This window comes from Salminus brasiliensis, chromosome 4 (genome assembly GCF_030463535.1).
Source record: "Salminus brasiliensis chromosome 4, fSalBra1.hap2, whole genome shotgun sequence".
In the NCBI taxonomy this organism is placed as follows: Eukaryota; Metazoa; Chordata; class Actinopteri; order Characiformes; family Bryconidae; genus Salminus; species Salminus brasiliensis.
The window spans coordinates 3,280,068-3,294,630 of record NC_132881.1 but is presented as its reverse complement, the minus strand read 5'-3'; the positions used below and the strand labels follow the sequence as shown (position 1 = coordinate 3,294,630).

Below are 14,563 nucleotides of genomic sequence, written 5' to 3'. Positions count from 1 at the left end.
TAACACTTTATAATAACCTACCCCAATAACAAACCACTTAAGCATTATGAAATAGTTATAACAACCTAATTATAATATTATAATAATATATGATAACGTTATTATAATAGTTGGGAATAGATAGTTATTTAATTATTTAATACTCATATGTTGATACACATATGTTGATACAAGTAGCTATCTGTGATTACTCTGAATGGTTTTTATGCAACAATTTAAACACTTAAGCATACAACCTTTAGCATCAAAATATTTAACTTTAAGCACTAGTTTTACAATGTACAATTATGTATATATATATATATATATATATATATATATATATATATATATATATATATATATATACACACACATACACTATATTACCAAAAGTATTTGCTTTTGCCTTGGGATATGAACTTGAGTGACATCCCATTTTTAATCCTTAGGGTTTAATAGGATGTCGGACCACCCTTTGCAGTCAAGTACTTCTACACCAATACTCATCCATGTCTTTGATAATAATTAGAAAGTTCAGAATAAGAAAGTTATTAATGGGTACTTCTGTATACAAATACAATAAATGCAATCCTTTATTTAGTGATATATAAGTGTAACACAAACATCATATCTCCAAAAAAACATGAACAAAAAAAATGCAACAAAAAAACCCCACAACATTTTGGCATTTATTTTGTTTAAATAAAAATAAATAAATATATAAGTCTTTTTTTTTCTTCCCATAATCACCAGTGTTAAGTTTAAGTTGAAAATTAGTTTAAAATGCATCCACTGAGCCATTTGTTTACATTTCAACATTTCAAGCCAGTCTTGTGGAACAGACTATGATGGCAGGTGTTATTTCAATTACTAGCATGGCAACAGGTTTAAGCAGCTCTGTGTTGAATCTGTGTTCATGGCAACAAAGGAAGGCGGAGTCTGCTGGCTCCCTGCTAAGAAGGAGGACCTGACACCACTTGTCTCCCTGGGTCACCGGTTATGTGAGCGCAGAGTCTGGAGTTTTTTCCTACTTCTGTCTCCTCAGATGACATGCAAAACCAGTGGCTTGGGTGATAGACCAGATGCTCCAACACTGAAGTGGTCTACAACACCAGCAGTTCAAGAGAAATCTCCAAGCATTAAGCATGCGATATTGACCTACCAGAAAATGCTAGGTGTTAATAGACCTATTGGGCTCACTTTCTTATATGAAAATATCCCTGACAAAATTTCCCAGGCCTGACCCAGCTTTTAAATACTGCCATGGCATTATGTTTGCTAGGAGATTATGTGACCACTTCCCAAAGGCAATATTCCAAGGCAATATCCCCTGGTCCTGCTCTCCAGGTATGAGGCAACGGACAGATAAGCCTACATCTCAAGACTGTAGGTGGACCTCTGCTCAATGCTTCAATTAGATCAGGCCCACAGTTCAGTCTATCACCCTTGTAGATTGACCAAACCCTAGGAAAGATGCCCCAAAGGATGAAATGAGAGCAGTAACCTGACTGGGAACTCTTATTTCCTTACATTGCGATTGCCCAGGCCTCAACTGAGGATATATAAATGACCTGTTCAGTTTCACGTATCCTAAAGCCAGAGATTGTGTCCTGCTTCTTGTCTCCTTGAATACCTGCAGGTCATTGGCAACTTTGTGGTTTTCTTACATTGTAATGAAGAAAGTGAACCCTCAAAGGTGTCACTTGGGGCAGCCAGGGTGATGATATTTCATAGTAAATTGAACAGAACCTCAGCCCTTGTTGTCAGCTCTTACAAATGTCAATGACCCTCCAGCCTAGACTTAAACTTGTTGTAGGAGGATGGCCTCAGTGCACTCAATACTTGATAAGCTTACAAGTTCTTGGGATCCATTCTAGACCTCAGTTGAACCCATCCAGCACCATCTTTATATATATATATAAAGGTCTACAGAGAAGCCCACAAAGATGAAGAAGTTATAAAATGCAGAAAATTATAAGTCAATTAAAGTCACTGAGCTTACACTTGGTCCTGTCCCCTAAAGCGAGTATTGAGTATTACCACCTTGATAATGACGATAAAATTGAAGTGATCAACTTTCAATTTTAAGGATAACTGACTTAATAAACTCCCCAGACAAAAAAAATAAATCACAGTGCAGATGATGTTGCACAAGGATGATGGGGCTATAAATACATGCGAGTTGTGCAACTGGACTCATACTTTGAGAAGAGTGCAGTAACTATCTTGTTGGATGTGTGGAAAATAAGTCATCTGCCATGATCTGCCATCAGTCCCTGTCTGTTAGTTTCGTACACTTGAACACACCTGCAAATGTAGCTACTTCCTTTATACTGTGGCCTTCAGCACTGCACTTACTTAGCTCAGTCTATGAATACCATTGCACACCCCAAAGTGTTTATAGTCCGTGCATCCTTGTGCATTGCCATCTGCAGGAGCCTACTACCACCTTGCTATCAGAAGGTGACTCATTTTTTGTGGCGTTTATATTTTTTAAGACTGGCTGTGTACACATTACAACAAGCCAATAAATATTAGATTTTAACTGGTGGAACTCCATCTGTTGGTGGAGGTTTTCATTATTTAATTATTAGTCATTTACATTATTAAAACTTTTATTTTTTAATGTATTTAATGTAATTATATTAATGTTCAATCTCATTTACACCTTACGAAAGTGACTTAGGACAACTGGAGAAAATATTCTTCATGGACTATGTGTTCATCTTACAGTAAAGTGAATACCTTATATAGAACAAAACAAAGAAAAGGAAGCAACTGGGCTTTAACTGAAGAGATGAATGAGCTGACTATTGTCTCCCATGAGACAGATCAATGTTGGCCTTTTTATTTGTTCTATAACCGCTTATTAATAGTTTGTAAGGTGGTTAATCAATAAAAATCAATAACGAAATTTAACTTAAATTTTAAAAAGTTTTAAAAGTGCATCAAACAGAGGTTATTGCACTGTATAACAGTAAGATCAATATAATCAAGAGAAATACCACTTGAAAAGATCATGCACTTCTTTATATTCTCTATGCCTTGCGATATAATCACAGGCTTGACAGATAGGCAATATAAACTCCTCGTTCCAAACAGAATAATGAGGAATCGTAGAGATGTGTTTTCTCCAGTCAAAGTAGTGTCTGTAGGCCTCGTCATCCTTGTCCAGACGAAAAAGGTGCTGAGCCAAGAGCTCTGCACTGGGGAAGTCGTTTACATGAATGAATGAATCTCCTGGTGCAAACTGTTCATAGTTTTCTCTTGAGGTCCCCAACACAATAGGTACGGTCCCCACTGCAAGTGGGCCGTTGAACTTCTCAGTGATGTAGTCCTTGTGGATGGAATTCTCAAAGGACAGGTAGAACTTACAGCTGGCCATGGTAGGGTAGTAGTCTTCATCCTTCAAGCGTGATCCAGCCATGTTTCCAAAGATGCTCACATTGATGTGTTTTCTGAGATCCTCGTAGTACTTGATCCTGGCCCAAGCTCCGGTACCGGGGTTGGTGTTTGACACAAACCAGCAGACCAGCTTGTCCTTCTTGGGAATCACAATATTCTCATATTTGCGTTTTCTGACAGTCAGGTCATATCGCACAGAGATGTCAGAATCCCGTCTGTATGTTAGCGTCAGGTTGAAGAGGTTCTCCAGACCAGCTTTTTTCCGGGTGTTAGTTGGCGATTCGAGGTTAAACCAAATCCATCTCTGGAAGGAAGGACGAGGAGTCTGGGGAAGGCTCGACAGGTCATTTTTAATACTCTTGTGGTAGATGAGAACCGCATCTGAAAGGGTGTACAGATTTCTGTCGTCCGTCAGGTTACAGCTGTCAATGCCAAACCTGTTTTTACACTCGATTGGGTCAAATTTGAAATTGTCGGTTTCAGGCCACGCCCACACCAGCAGGATGGGTTTTTCTGGCTGAGAGACCTCTTGGAGAGAGGAACTGTTGGTCTTTGGGTAGAAATGAGGTGTCAGATGAGAAGGAACACTTTGAAATAAACAGTCTGGCAAGGTGTACTGGAAAAATAGCAGGCATGTCCCAAATCCCCCGAGCCAGCTAGTGATTATCACCAAGAACTGCTGCATTCTCCAAAAGGACATCAGGGTGATACCTGAAGACAAAAAAAAACAACACCACAAGTTGGTTGTAATGTGTATGGTTGTGATTATGATATTCCTTCTGTCACATTTGCTTTTATAGCTAATTAGGATCTAGGTCAGTGTTGGGAAACTGCGAGCCGAAGATTAGCACAGTTTGATGATCACCCTGTTCTGACACCCCAGCTAACATGTCCATGTGGACCTGTATACGTAGGTAGCCCAACTGGGAACCAGAGTTCCACGTTGGTCACACAAAAATGGATGCCCACCAGGTCAGTGATGGAACCAGGAGTGGTTAAACATGGGCCTAATTTGGGTTGTACACTGCATTTGGGACCTAGACAGGACCCAAGTGAGATTAAGGTGGGTTGTAACAATGGGGCCCATTTGGGAAGCCTTACTGGGTCCCAGTAAAAACACACATAAAACCTTCACTCTCCTAATGCAAGACCATTGTTCTATGTATTAAAGACAAGTTCAATAGAGCTTTTGCTAGCTCGGACCCTGTCTTCCACTTGATGATTTGGGAGAAGACTATAAGGAGGAGGGGTGGAGTTTGGGTGGCTTCTGCTTTGTGATAGGAAGCTAGTCTTCCCTCTGATATGGGGAGCCTGGAATGATGGATGATTGGGTTAAAATGGAGTTGACTGGGTGGTGGAGGGTCGCACAGACTTGTCAATCAAGACACGTGAAGCAGGTAGAGATGGCATTTATCGGACAGTAGATTAGGAAGGATGGGCTTCAGGCATGTTCTTCCTCCCCAAATTGTGTTATTTCTTCACTTCATTTTGTGACTTCATGCCAGCTGGCCATTCGGTCTACAGTATTTTAAGTTGCTTAGGCATTTTCTAAGAGACTGTCATACCAACTCTTTGAATGCTTAGATATTTACTGTCTGGAAATGCCTAACCAATCATGATATTTAAAAGCTAAATGGGTGCGATGTCCATATTTTTGCAGTTCACCTTAGGATGCTCCCAAGAAGAAATCTCTTTTGTAGCTGTTACTAGACCAGTGGTAATTTAGTTAGAACTCAAATAAAGTCTATTTTACATAAAACTGAAAACACTAAGATGTATTACTCAGTAACTAGAAACAAATGAGGCTATTCTTTGTTTATAGAAGTTTAGAAGTATAGTTATAGAAGTATATAAGTATAGAAGATATAGTATAGTTATAGAAGTATAGAAGAACACTTTTGGCACACTGACGTGTCTTAGCCCTATTTAAAGGGTTATTTCTGATTGAACAGACCAAAAGAAATGCACCTTAAAAACTTGGATGAAATTTTTTTACATTGACCTCCATTGAAAGTTTGAAAGGTTTCTGCCTTCTCCTGTAAAGTTGCCGTTTCAGAGATGCATGTTTTTTATTGTACAGCGACAATGTATTTCCCATAATCCTCTGCTGTTTTGAAATATGGAATCTGTAATCTGAAGTAATTGTGAATGAGTTTAGATTGCACTTGTAGTATATTCATTGGCTATGCAGATGTTCATAGGCCTGAAGGAATGGTATGGAGTTGAGGAGTGATATGGTAAGCCACACAGGGTAGATGTAGAAAAGAAAGGGGGCCCCGTTTCTTGACCAAATATACATGAATTGAACAAACATAAGATGCTGTTTAGATTTGGACATCCCTTTGGGTGAACATGACATTGATTTAAACGTGGTCCAGATGTGGCTGTGGACCACGTATGTAATGGTGGGGGCTAATGACTGTTCCTTATGGATGAAATGCAAACATTCCATATATGGCAACAATCCAACAGAATATGACATGAAGTAGGGTATAAAAACTCAAGGTATTCCTAAGTCGGAGAGAGAGAGACCGAGGGGCACTCAGAATTGGCAGACTCTCTCCACACTGTTCTTTTGATTGAAATAAAATATTTCATTGTTACAACTAAAGACGGTGGTTACAGAATCTCCTTTTTTAAGAGCAAGTCCATCTCCAGAGGAAGACGATCCGAGACGACACACTGCTGTTGGTTTCATCATTTCTCAGCAATGTGTGTTGTTTCAGGAATCTGGGCTGGCCCTATATTGTCATTGAGCCAACCTCACTTGGCTTTATAACATAAAGCAATATAAAAGTAATGTACATTAGTCCAAGTTACTAGATTTAACTGTCGAGAATTTGTACAATTATTACTCCTAATATTAATTAGTCCAAGTAATAGTGTCCGAATATTAGTCAAATTTACTTCATTCACTTGTTAACTACATCTACAGACAAACTTTAATAAACAAAGGCAGCGTAACACAAGATGGGGTATACCAACAAGATGGGACATATCAAGGTAGCAGCACACTAAGGGATAAAACTAACAAAACAAACTTGATCATTCAGACTGGACTGTAACAAAACAACAAATCTGGGACTGGGAAGAGACTGGAGCTTGGGTATACGATGGACAAACAGGACTAAAACAAAACAGGGCAGGACAAACAGCTGAGCCTAGGGTGAAGGGGACAGGGGCAGGATGAGAACTGAAAACCACAGGCAGGGCTTGGGTGTACAAAAACGGGAGGATAACGGAAAACTGAGAAGCAACGCTTCGGATACTGACAGGGAGAAACAAAACTCCAGACAATGATAAATAGCAAAACCAGAGAAGCAGGGCAACAAGGGCAAACAAGAGACTGGGACCAACAGGGAATTAGGGCAAAGTACCAACAGCACAGCTAACAAGACACCAAACAGAGACAATGCAAGCAGGTTTGCCCAAGACCAAACAGAGCACAAGCGACGTGGCACTGAAGGAATATCCTTGAGCTGGCTATGAAAACCTCTGGACCTAGAAAGATACACAGAGTTCATGACTGCACAGAGCTTTTGTAGCCACAGTCGAGAGGGGACATGACTGCATGCATTCCCAAAAGGGCTGGTGGGCAGAGCCCTGGTATTGCCAGGGATCCAGAGGAGGAGTATGAGAACTAGGACCTGACAATCTCATAATGTGTGCACTATTTGTGCTAGGTTCATGGTGGGATTTATTTTCAGTGCAGTTCATTTTGGGTATTAAATTTAAGGCAATTGCTTTTCTCAAACCATCTCACCAGTTCTGACAAATATTCAACCTGGTCCTTAAAAGTCAATTACGTACCTTAAAAGCTCACTACATGCATTTTCCCAGGAAAAACAAGGATATGTGTGTCTTTTACTAACCACAAGTTTTTTATGATAAGAAAATAATCGAATAAAGCAAAGCAATATTGTACAGTTCCAGTTTTAGTTCCATAACTAAAAGTACTGAAGAAATACTCTGAAGGCTACAACCCTAAGAACAATATTTTTTTATTTGCTGACAGTCTACAAACATGCCCACACTAAAAAGCTGAGCAACGATTCCACCTGTGGGGTTACTGAACTTTATCTCCTTTGGAGCAGATGGAGCCGAAGTCAGGAACAGGCGTACTTTTGAATGTTAACCTGACGTTAAAGTCGAGGTGACGAATGAAAGTCATATTAGTGCAGGTGTTGCTGCACAGTAGAATAGCACACCACCGCTATAGATTATGCAAAATCTTTCAGAAGGTCTTTTGCAGGCAAAAGTCAACAATGTTGGTTTGCCTTTCTAGCCATCTAAATGATTTGGGGTCATTTTTTGTTGTTAATTATTCTGCTTTGTGGACATTTATTATTTGTACTGGACAGCTGCTTAGATTTGCATATGGATGCTGATTGTTGGAAAAAGAAGTCACAGTGTTTAAACAGCTTTACATACAGTGTTTACAATGCAACCTTATTCCTGCGTTATCAGGACAGGGACATTAAACTAATGGAGAATTATGAAAATGCACCATCCATTTCACCATGTTATTTACATCTAACACAGAACCAGCCCATTCCATGAGAACAGTTGGGAATGTTAGTCACAGTGACGGCTTGATGGCCACAGTATCCAGTATCCACAATCACAGTAAAAGCATCATCCTATTCAGGACAACTGGAATCCGATACTCAACATAGTGCTTTTCAAACATTATAGGCTTTAAATAGACTTCACCTCAACAGGAACTAGGTCATCAGGCTTTCATTCCATTTACTGACCAATTACTAGTTGGCCAGAAATCACAATTGTATCTTGTTTACTATGTTTCCTAACTATACTTCAAACAGCAATTGGGAATTTTGATAGGGATTGACAAACCAGACAACTAGCCTAGCCATTGATCTATAGGTTAATGCACAGGTGCCTTAGCTTGGTCCCCTTGGCCTGCACATTTTCAATAGGTTCGGAACACGGGCCAACTCAACTCAGTTATTGAGCGAAGTAGATTTCTGGATGTGGAAAAGAAGAAGAGTCAAATGCTATTGTCTAGCACAGTGTTTCCCAACCCTGGTCCTGGAGGCACATTTTAGTGATTTCCCTTCTCCCTGAGTCACACCTGATTCAGCTAATCAGCTTAACACGACTAGCAAGACCTTTCAGAGTTAAAGGGGTGGTGTTAAAGCAGAAAACCACTAAAAGGTGCAGGGCAAGGTCCGCCAGGGCCATGTTTGGGAAACACTGGGCTAGCAAACTGGAACTTGCCTTGCACACGAAGGGTTGGCATGCAATTGCTGACAATGACTATACTTTTTACTCTATGCAAAGGTTTTTGTTTTGTTTTGTTTTTTGCAAAGCTTTCTGTTTTGCCCAAGGAAAAAAAGTGGTTATTGGATTTTGGATGTTGTGTAGTTATTCACTAGTTATTCAGTTTTCTAGATGGTATTATTCCATAATTAGTCATTTAGGTACAAACAATTTAAACAGCACTTTGCCAGTCCCACTCATTTTTGGATTTGGGCCCCATTAAAAGATAATACACTGGGTTCAACATCTCTAACAATCCTGCCAAAATAAAAAAAGGCCCCTGTTAGAAACAGGCCCTAAGAAACTCCAACAAGCCCCTTCCAAGCAGCAACCCTGGTCCCAGTCCACACTAACTACACTTCACTTTACCTTGAATCATAATCTTTAAAATATTTCAAATTTATTTTTTTATAAAATATTTTTTTTATTAATTCCATTTATTTTTTAAGTAAATTTTGAATCCAATTAACAGCTCAAGCTTGAAACATCCATTTGGACTGAAAAACCGCAGCCACATTTGCCTTAGTGGTTAATATTAAACATCCTGGCCTGAGTACACCTTAACATTTACTCCACTGAACCCATTTACTATAGTTGTGAATGTTTAGTTATGTTTAGCTAAATGCTACTCCAAGTCTGGACTTCAGGTTGTGTTGGAAATTCCATATTTACGAGATGAGTGCATATAACGCAAACACTGTGTTGTATTTACTAGAGGGAAATTTAAATTTTTGGATTGGCCTGACTTTCCGAGTTGAAGGATTGTCAGTTTTAAAAAAAAGACCATCTGACCTTATAGCATTATACTATGATCATCATAGCCTGCAAAACTGCTGCATGGGAGCTGACCACCCTGTTCAATCTGGTCTGCCAATAAAAAATGTAGAATCTGACCCAAACACCTATCCAGAACTACAGGTATTAGAGACACTACATGGCTGCCTGTCTAAATACCAACATTACTTAAGAAGAACTGGAAGGTTCCCAGTGGATGCTAGAAGACCATATCCAGTCTTGGTCTTCTTTGGTATTCTTCTTAGCTGTACCTTTATCTAAGGGTACGTTTATGTCCCCATTAAGTAGCAATAATGTCTCCTGCGACATTAGCGATACGTTCTTGCAATTCCAAAAGTTTGTTCAAGCATATTTAACTATGTAAACAAGCAAGTAAGCAATATTTATGTACGTATCCGAGCGCTATGCTAATCAGAATTATGCTAAAAGTGTACTTAACCTGTACTGCCAAGTAAACAGAAATGACCCAAGCAATTTTGGTCTATACTTGTACTTAATTCTTTGCCTTACATGCTTAGAGAATATATACATTTTAAAAAATTTTTTGCTATGAAGGTTTTCATTTACTTTTTTTTACGTTATTAAAAAAAAAATAGTACATGGATGAAACTGAACCTGAACTTTTATACACTGGACAATTCGTCCAACGTGTGAGGGTATGGCGATTCATACTGGAGGATAATATAAGCCATTACCATTGTTACGTGCCAGACGGGTCCATCTTTTTTTGTTTGTTTGTTTCTCTCTCTGTCTTTTCCTTTTCTTCTCTGTACTTTATTCTACACAGGACAAAAGACCGCTGCACCAGTGAACATTCCATTGGAGAGAACGTGTCGATCCGTGGGGGTAGGCGTATTGGTTTTAGTGTGAGGCTGTTAAATGTCTGCGAGTTTGGCTCTCAGACCTGCTATCTGAGTTTTTAATCAAAACCTGTTGGTTACAGCTCTCATTTTGCTGATTCTCACAAAGTGCTGATACTCACAAAGGATCTTACGATAAATACTAATTTGTTTCTATTTCTTTCTCAGATGATATATATATATAGTTAATATAGATAGATAGATAGATAGATAGGTTGGCTGTTGATGGATTCTGAGAGTTTTTCCAATTCATACATAGTTTTTTAATAGATTTCTCCACACCTTAAAAATGTAAAATACCTCCGAAAAATATTTTTTATAATCATATAAAAAACCTTACAAAAAATTACAGAAATTATCTATACATTAACACATTATTTTAATTATAATTAGCATTTATTTCTTTTTTTTCACAGGAAAATACCATATTATTCTGACTGGTGTTTTTTGGCTTTCTTAAATTACTATAAAATAAATGTAAAATGCCAATAATTACCTGCAATTAAACATGCAAATAATAATAAAAAGGTTTATTTTCCATGCTAAGTTTTTGTTCCATGTTTTTATGTAATTTTAGGATCAGTTTCATGAGTTTTATATTTATGTGTTCACTATAAAAATTGGTCAAATGACCACCAGCAATGGCTAGCAAGCATGAAATGTGAATTTAAAGTTGAATATTTTAATTGAAATTCAGTGGAAAAACAATAGGTTTACAGAAACTTTCCTTTAATATTTCTGCAGAGAAATGTTGTTATTTTATTTATTTTTCCTGAATTATTACAATTAAGTAACTTCAAAAAGTGACAAAATGAAATGTTCTACAGCAAACATATACAGCTTTCCCACTGGCTCCTGACACCATCTGTTTACATACAGGGCATGTCCTCCAGTCACTGTTTCCCCGGGGCTATCTTCTCTTAGGCGGCCATTTGTGTATGCCTTTTAAGTCAATGGTTGACTGCCTGGCTTCAGTGCTGGCGCCTGTAAAAACAAGTTACCCTTTTTACTGTGTTGCTGAGTGTGACTCTGTGCTGGCTGTGTGCAGCTTGAGCAAACATAACCGCGCTTTTGGCCAAGCTCAATTAGATCATGGATTACGATGAGTTTCAGTTCTGTTGGCTAGAGCTTTACATAAAAGTCTGTAACTGGAGGGTAGAGTGCAATGTTGTGGGAGCAACTCAGGAGACTTTGTGATGATGTTCAACTACTTTGGCAGAATTGTTAGAATTGTGGGGCCCAGTGTAATGTCTTTTCAGGGGGCCCTAATCCCTGACTCCATCCCTGAATCCTTGATTTCCATTCCATATGACTGAGACTGGGACATGGTGTCAGTGTGTGAGTATGAGTTGTTTACTGAAGAAAAAGGGCATGACTTCTTTGGCATTAGGGTGTTTGACTCACCATCTGTTGCCAAGAGCAAACTCATCCATGAACTATGTTATGATTCTGTGATTTTCCAACTAAGTGTAATGTGAGAATGGGCTGATCTGACCAGGCATGTGTCTTAAACTGAATGCGGAGAGTTAGTGTGGCTGAAAACTGGTGTAGAAAAATGATTTATCAGTATTTGGGATTTAAGTATTTGCTAATTTAGATTATTTTAAATAGGTTTCCTGTAGGAGGCACATCTGCTTTGACTTGAATTAAACTGCTATGTCTATGTCAGTACGTACATTTGTGTGTACAAGTACTTGCACTGGTGTTGGGGAAAGAAGAAGGAATGCAGAGTAAGAACGAGCATGGTGGCAAAAAAGAAAAACAAGAAAAACACTACAGGTACAGACAGAAAAGTAGGGCATTGCTCTGTGGTTTTTGGCTACGGGGTAGTGAGAATAGAGTGCGATGTGTTGAACATACATAAATATATACATGCATACATACAGCTGAGCATTTTTAATTCTCCTACTCAGTTAAATCCATGCAACATAGAGAAAACCAGAACTAAACATTGTCAAGAATTCAGTAAACAAGAGCTAGAAGTGACGCAGGAGGAAGAAGCCAACTAGACAAAGAATCCTGCTCTGAGAAAGACTTTGGTGTGGCATCAGAAAGCCATTTATTTGTTAATTAGACTTTTAATTCTATTAATTCAACTGTTTAACAAACTGATACAATCATTTTAGAAGCTTACCTTCTGAACCTACCATATAGTTTAAGAGGAAGTTAATATCTTAATTTTGATTTCTTAATTTTATTTCCTAATTTCATATTTTAATATCTTCATTTGAAAAAACAAATCCAAGATTTTTTTTAAAGATACTTTTGTAAATCATGGGGTTTTATCAGATGTTTGTGTTAGCATGTTGTGGAGCCACTGCTATAGAGCCATACCAAACATAATTCTTCTAAAGCAACGTTCGAAGTACCTCCATTCGGAGGAAAATCTTAAGATTTACTTATTATATGCTAATTGTTGTCTTCATTTTTCTGGGCCATCTCTTATTTCTGCTTATTTCTCTTATTTCAAGTTCAACAGCTTCATTATATAATATTCATTATATCATTATAATAATGCAGTGAAAATCCCTGGAGCAGTTCCATTTAAAACAAGAGCAAATACAGACAACTCTGTGATCTCTGTGCCTACCTGGTGCCCTAGTCTTGAAACATCCTCTGGACAGATTCTGGGAAGTCCACACAAATGCTTGTAGCTTGTAGCTGGTTTTTGAACAGTTTGTCTTCCTAAAAACTGACTGATTATCCTGAAGCCATAAAACATTATCTGGTCGCAGCACTAATGTTCACTGAAGTTCCACCCTAGAAGGTTTCCAGAGCTGCCGTAAAGAGTTTTTCAGAGTAACCTACCTTTTAACCATTCACCCATGGATTCCCCTCTGAAAGGAATGTACAGTGCCAGGCTGCACAGAGAAGACGAGTGGTAGACCTCCCCTTTGGGTAATAATCAGTTAGTTGTGACTCCACCTACTAAAGTCCGCTGTCTGCTTTCAGATGTGTTTTTCATGTCAAACTTCAGGGCTCCAAGCATGGAAAGTGTTTGGTTCCTGCAGTTGAAGCTCAAGTCTGAAGTGGACAAGTGGGAATGGGTATGTGTGAACTGAATTGCTGTATTTTGGCCTTTGTATAAGACAGTAGCGGTGGCACTGTCCTTATCCAAAGCTAGTGTACTTCATGGACTGTAAAGGTGATCTAAACTAGAAACAAACGTTTGTTTGTTTGTATCCAGGTGAAAAACATGCTTCGGTAGTCTACACGGCTTGGGTAGTTCCCTAGTAACGTCTACAATAGGGTGGTCCAAATGCCGCCTGGTTTCAGATTCATTACGGGACAATGGTTAATGTCATAAATAATGAAGGCAAAGACTTAATATTGTTTAAACACTAAAGATGACTTCTGCTGAACATTTAAACCCCAACCAATGTCACACACTTATTATTTCTACATTTGAAACAACTTAAAATATGGGGCAAAAAATGCATTTTAGCACCTTTGAGCGGACAGGAGCTAAACAGCTCTACTTCACTGTTAAACAATATTTTGCTAGTTGGAACCATGCCTTCAGCTTGTGATGATTTAGGAAATGACTGGAAGAGAGGGGGAGAACTCTGAGAACTTTTGGGCTGAAGTTCGGGTGGCTTCTGCATTGTGGTAGGACAGTCCTTTTCATTTTAGTTTAGTCATTTTAGTTGTTGTGTGACCTTGCTCTTTCGAAAAGACTACAGTATGTGCATGTGCAGTAAACCACACTATGAAGATACGCCACCTTAAAAAAATGATAAAGTAACTCATTATGTAACTTTATTTTAATAAACACAGTTTAGATTAGTCAAAGGTTCCAAGTCACATTTCTTCTACATTTCTAAGTTCTACGTTTTATAGTTCTACATATTTAATTGACACTCCAAAACTCAAAAAAGTATACTATACCATACCTACAATAACTAACCACTTAAACAAGTTTAAACAAATTTATTTATTAGCTATTTATTGTATTTATTAGTATAGTAATGGTCAATTAATTTGATAATCATAACCTTTTGTACTAGTAGTTATCTGTAAGTGTTCTTAATGTTTTTTATGTACATATATGTAATGTAAAGTATAACTTATTACAGTGTAAATAAGTGAACAAATTCTTAAAACAACCCAAGTCTTCACAGCCCTCCACTTGTCAAAATGATGACTGTCTTCCTGCTACCTGAGTAAAAAGGCATGTACAAACCTATTCAGAACCCATGCCCACCAGCACCCCACCTAGCCCACATTCCACTGACGTG

The 14,563-nt window shown here is 38.3% G+C and overlaps 1 protein-coding gene across 1 annotated transcript; it reads right to left on the bottom strand.

Annotated features, from left to right (window-relative positions):
• Positions 1-2,737: 2,737 nt before the first annotated feature.
• On the bottom strand, positions 2,738-4,072 carry LOC140553971 (4-galactosyl-N-acetylglucosaminide 3-alpha-L-fucosyltransferase 9-like). The gene has a single exon (XM_072676768.1). The coding sequence runs from the start codon at positions 4,070-4,072 to the stop codon at positions 2,975-2,977; it is 1,098 nt and encodes a 365-aa protein (XP_072532869.1). The 3' UTR covers positions 2,738-2,974.
• Between the last annotated feature and the right edge of the window lie 10,491 nt (positions 4,073-14,563).

Excerpts from the sequence above, each read along its gene's own strand:
- LOC140553971 (XM_072676768.1), bottom strand. The coding sequence starts at position 4,072 with ATGCAGCAGTTCTTGGTGATAATCACTAGCTGGCTCGGGGGATTTGGG.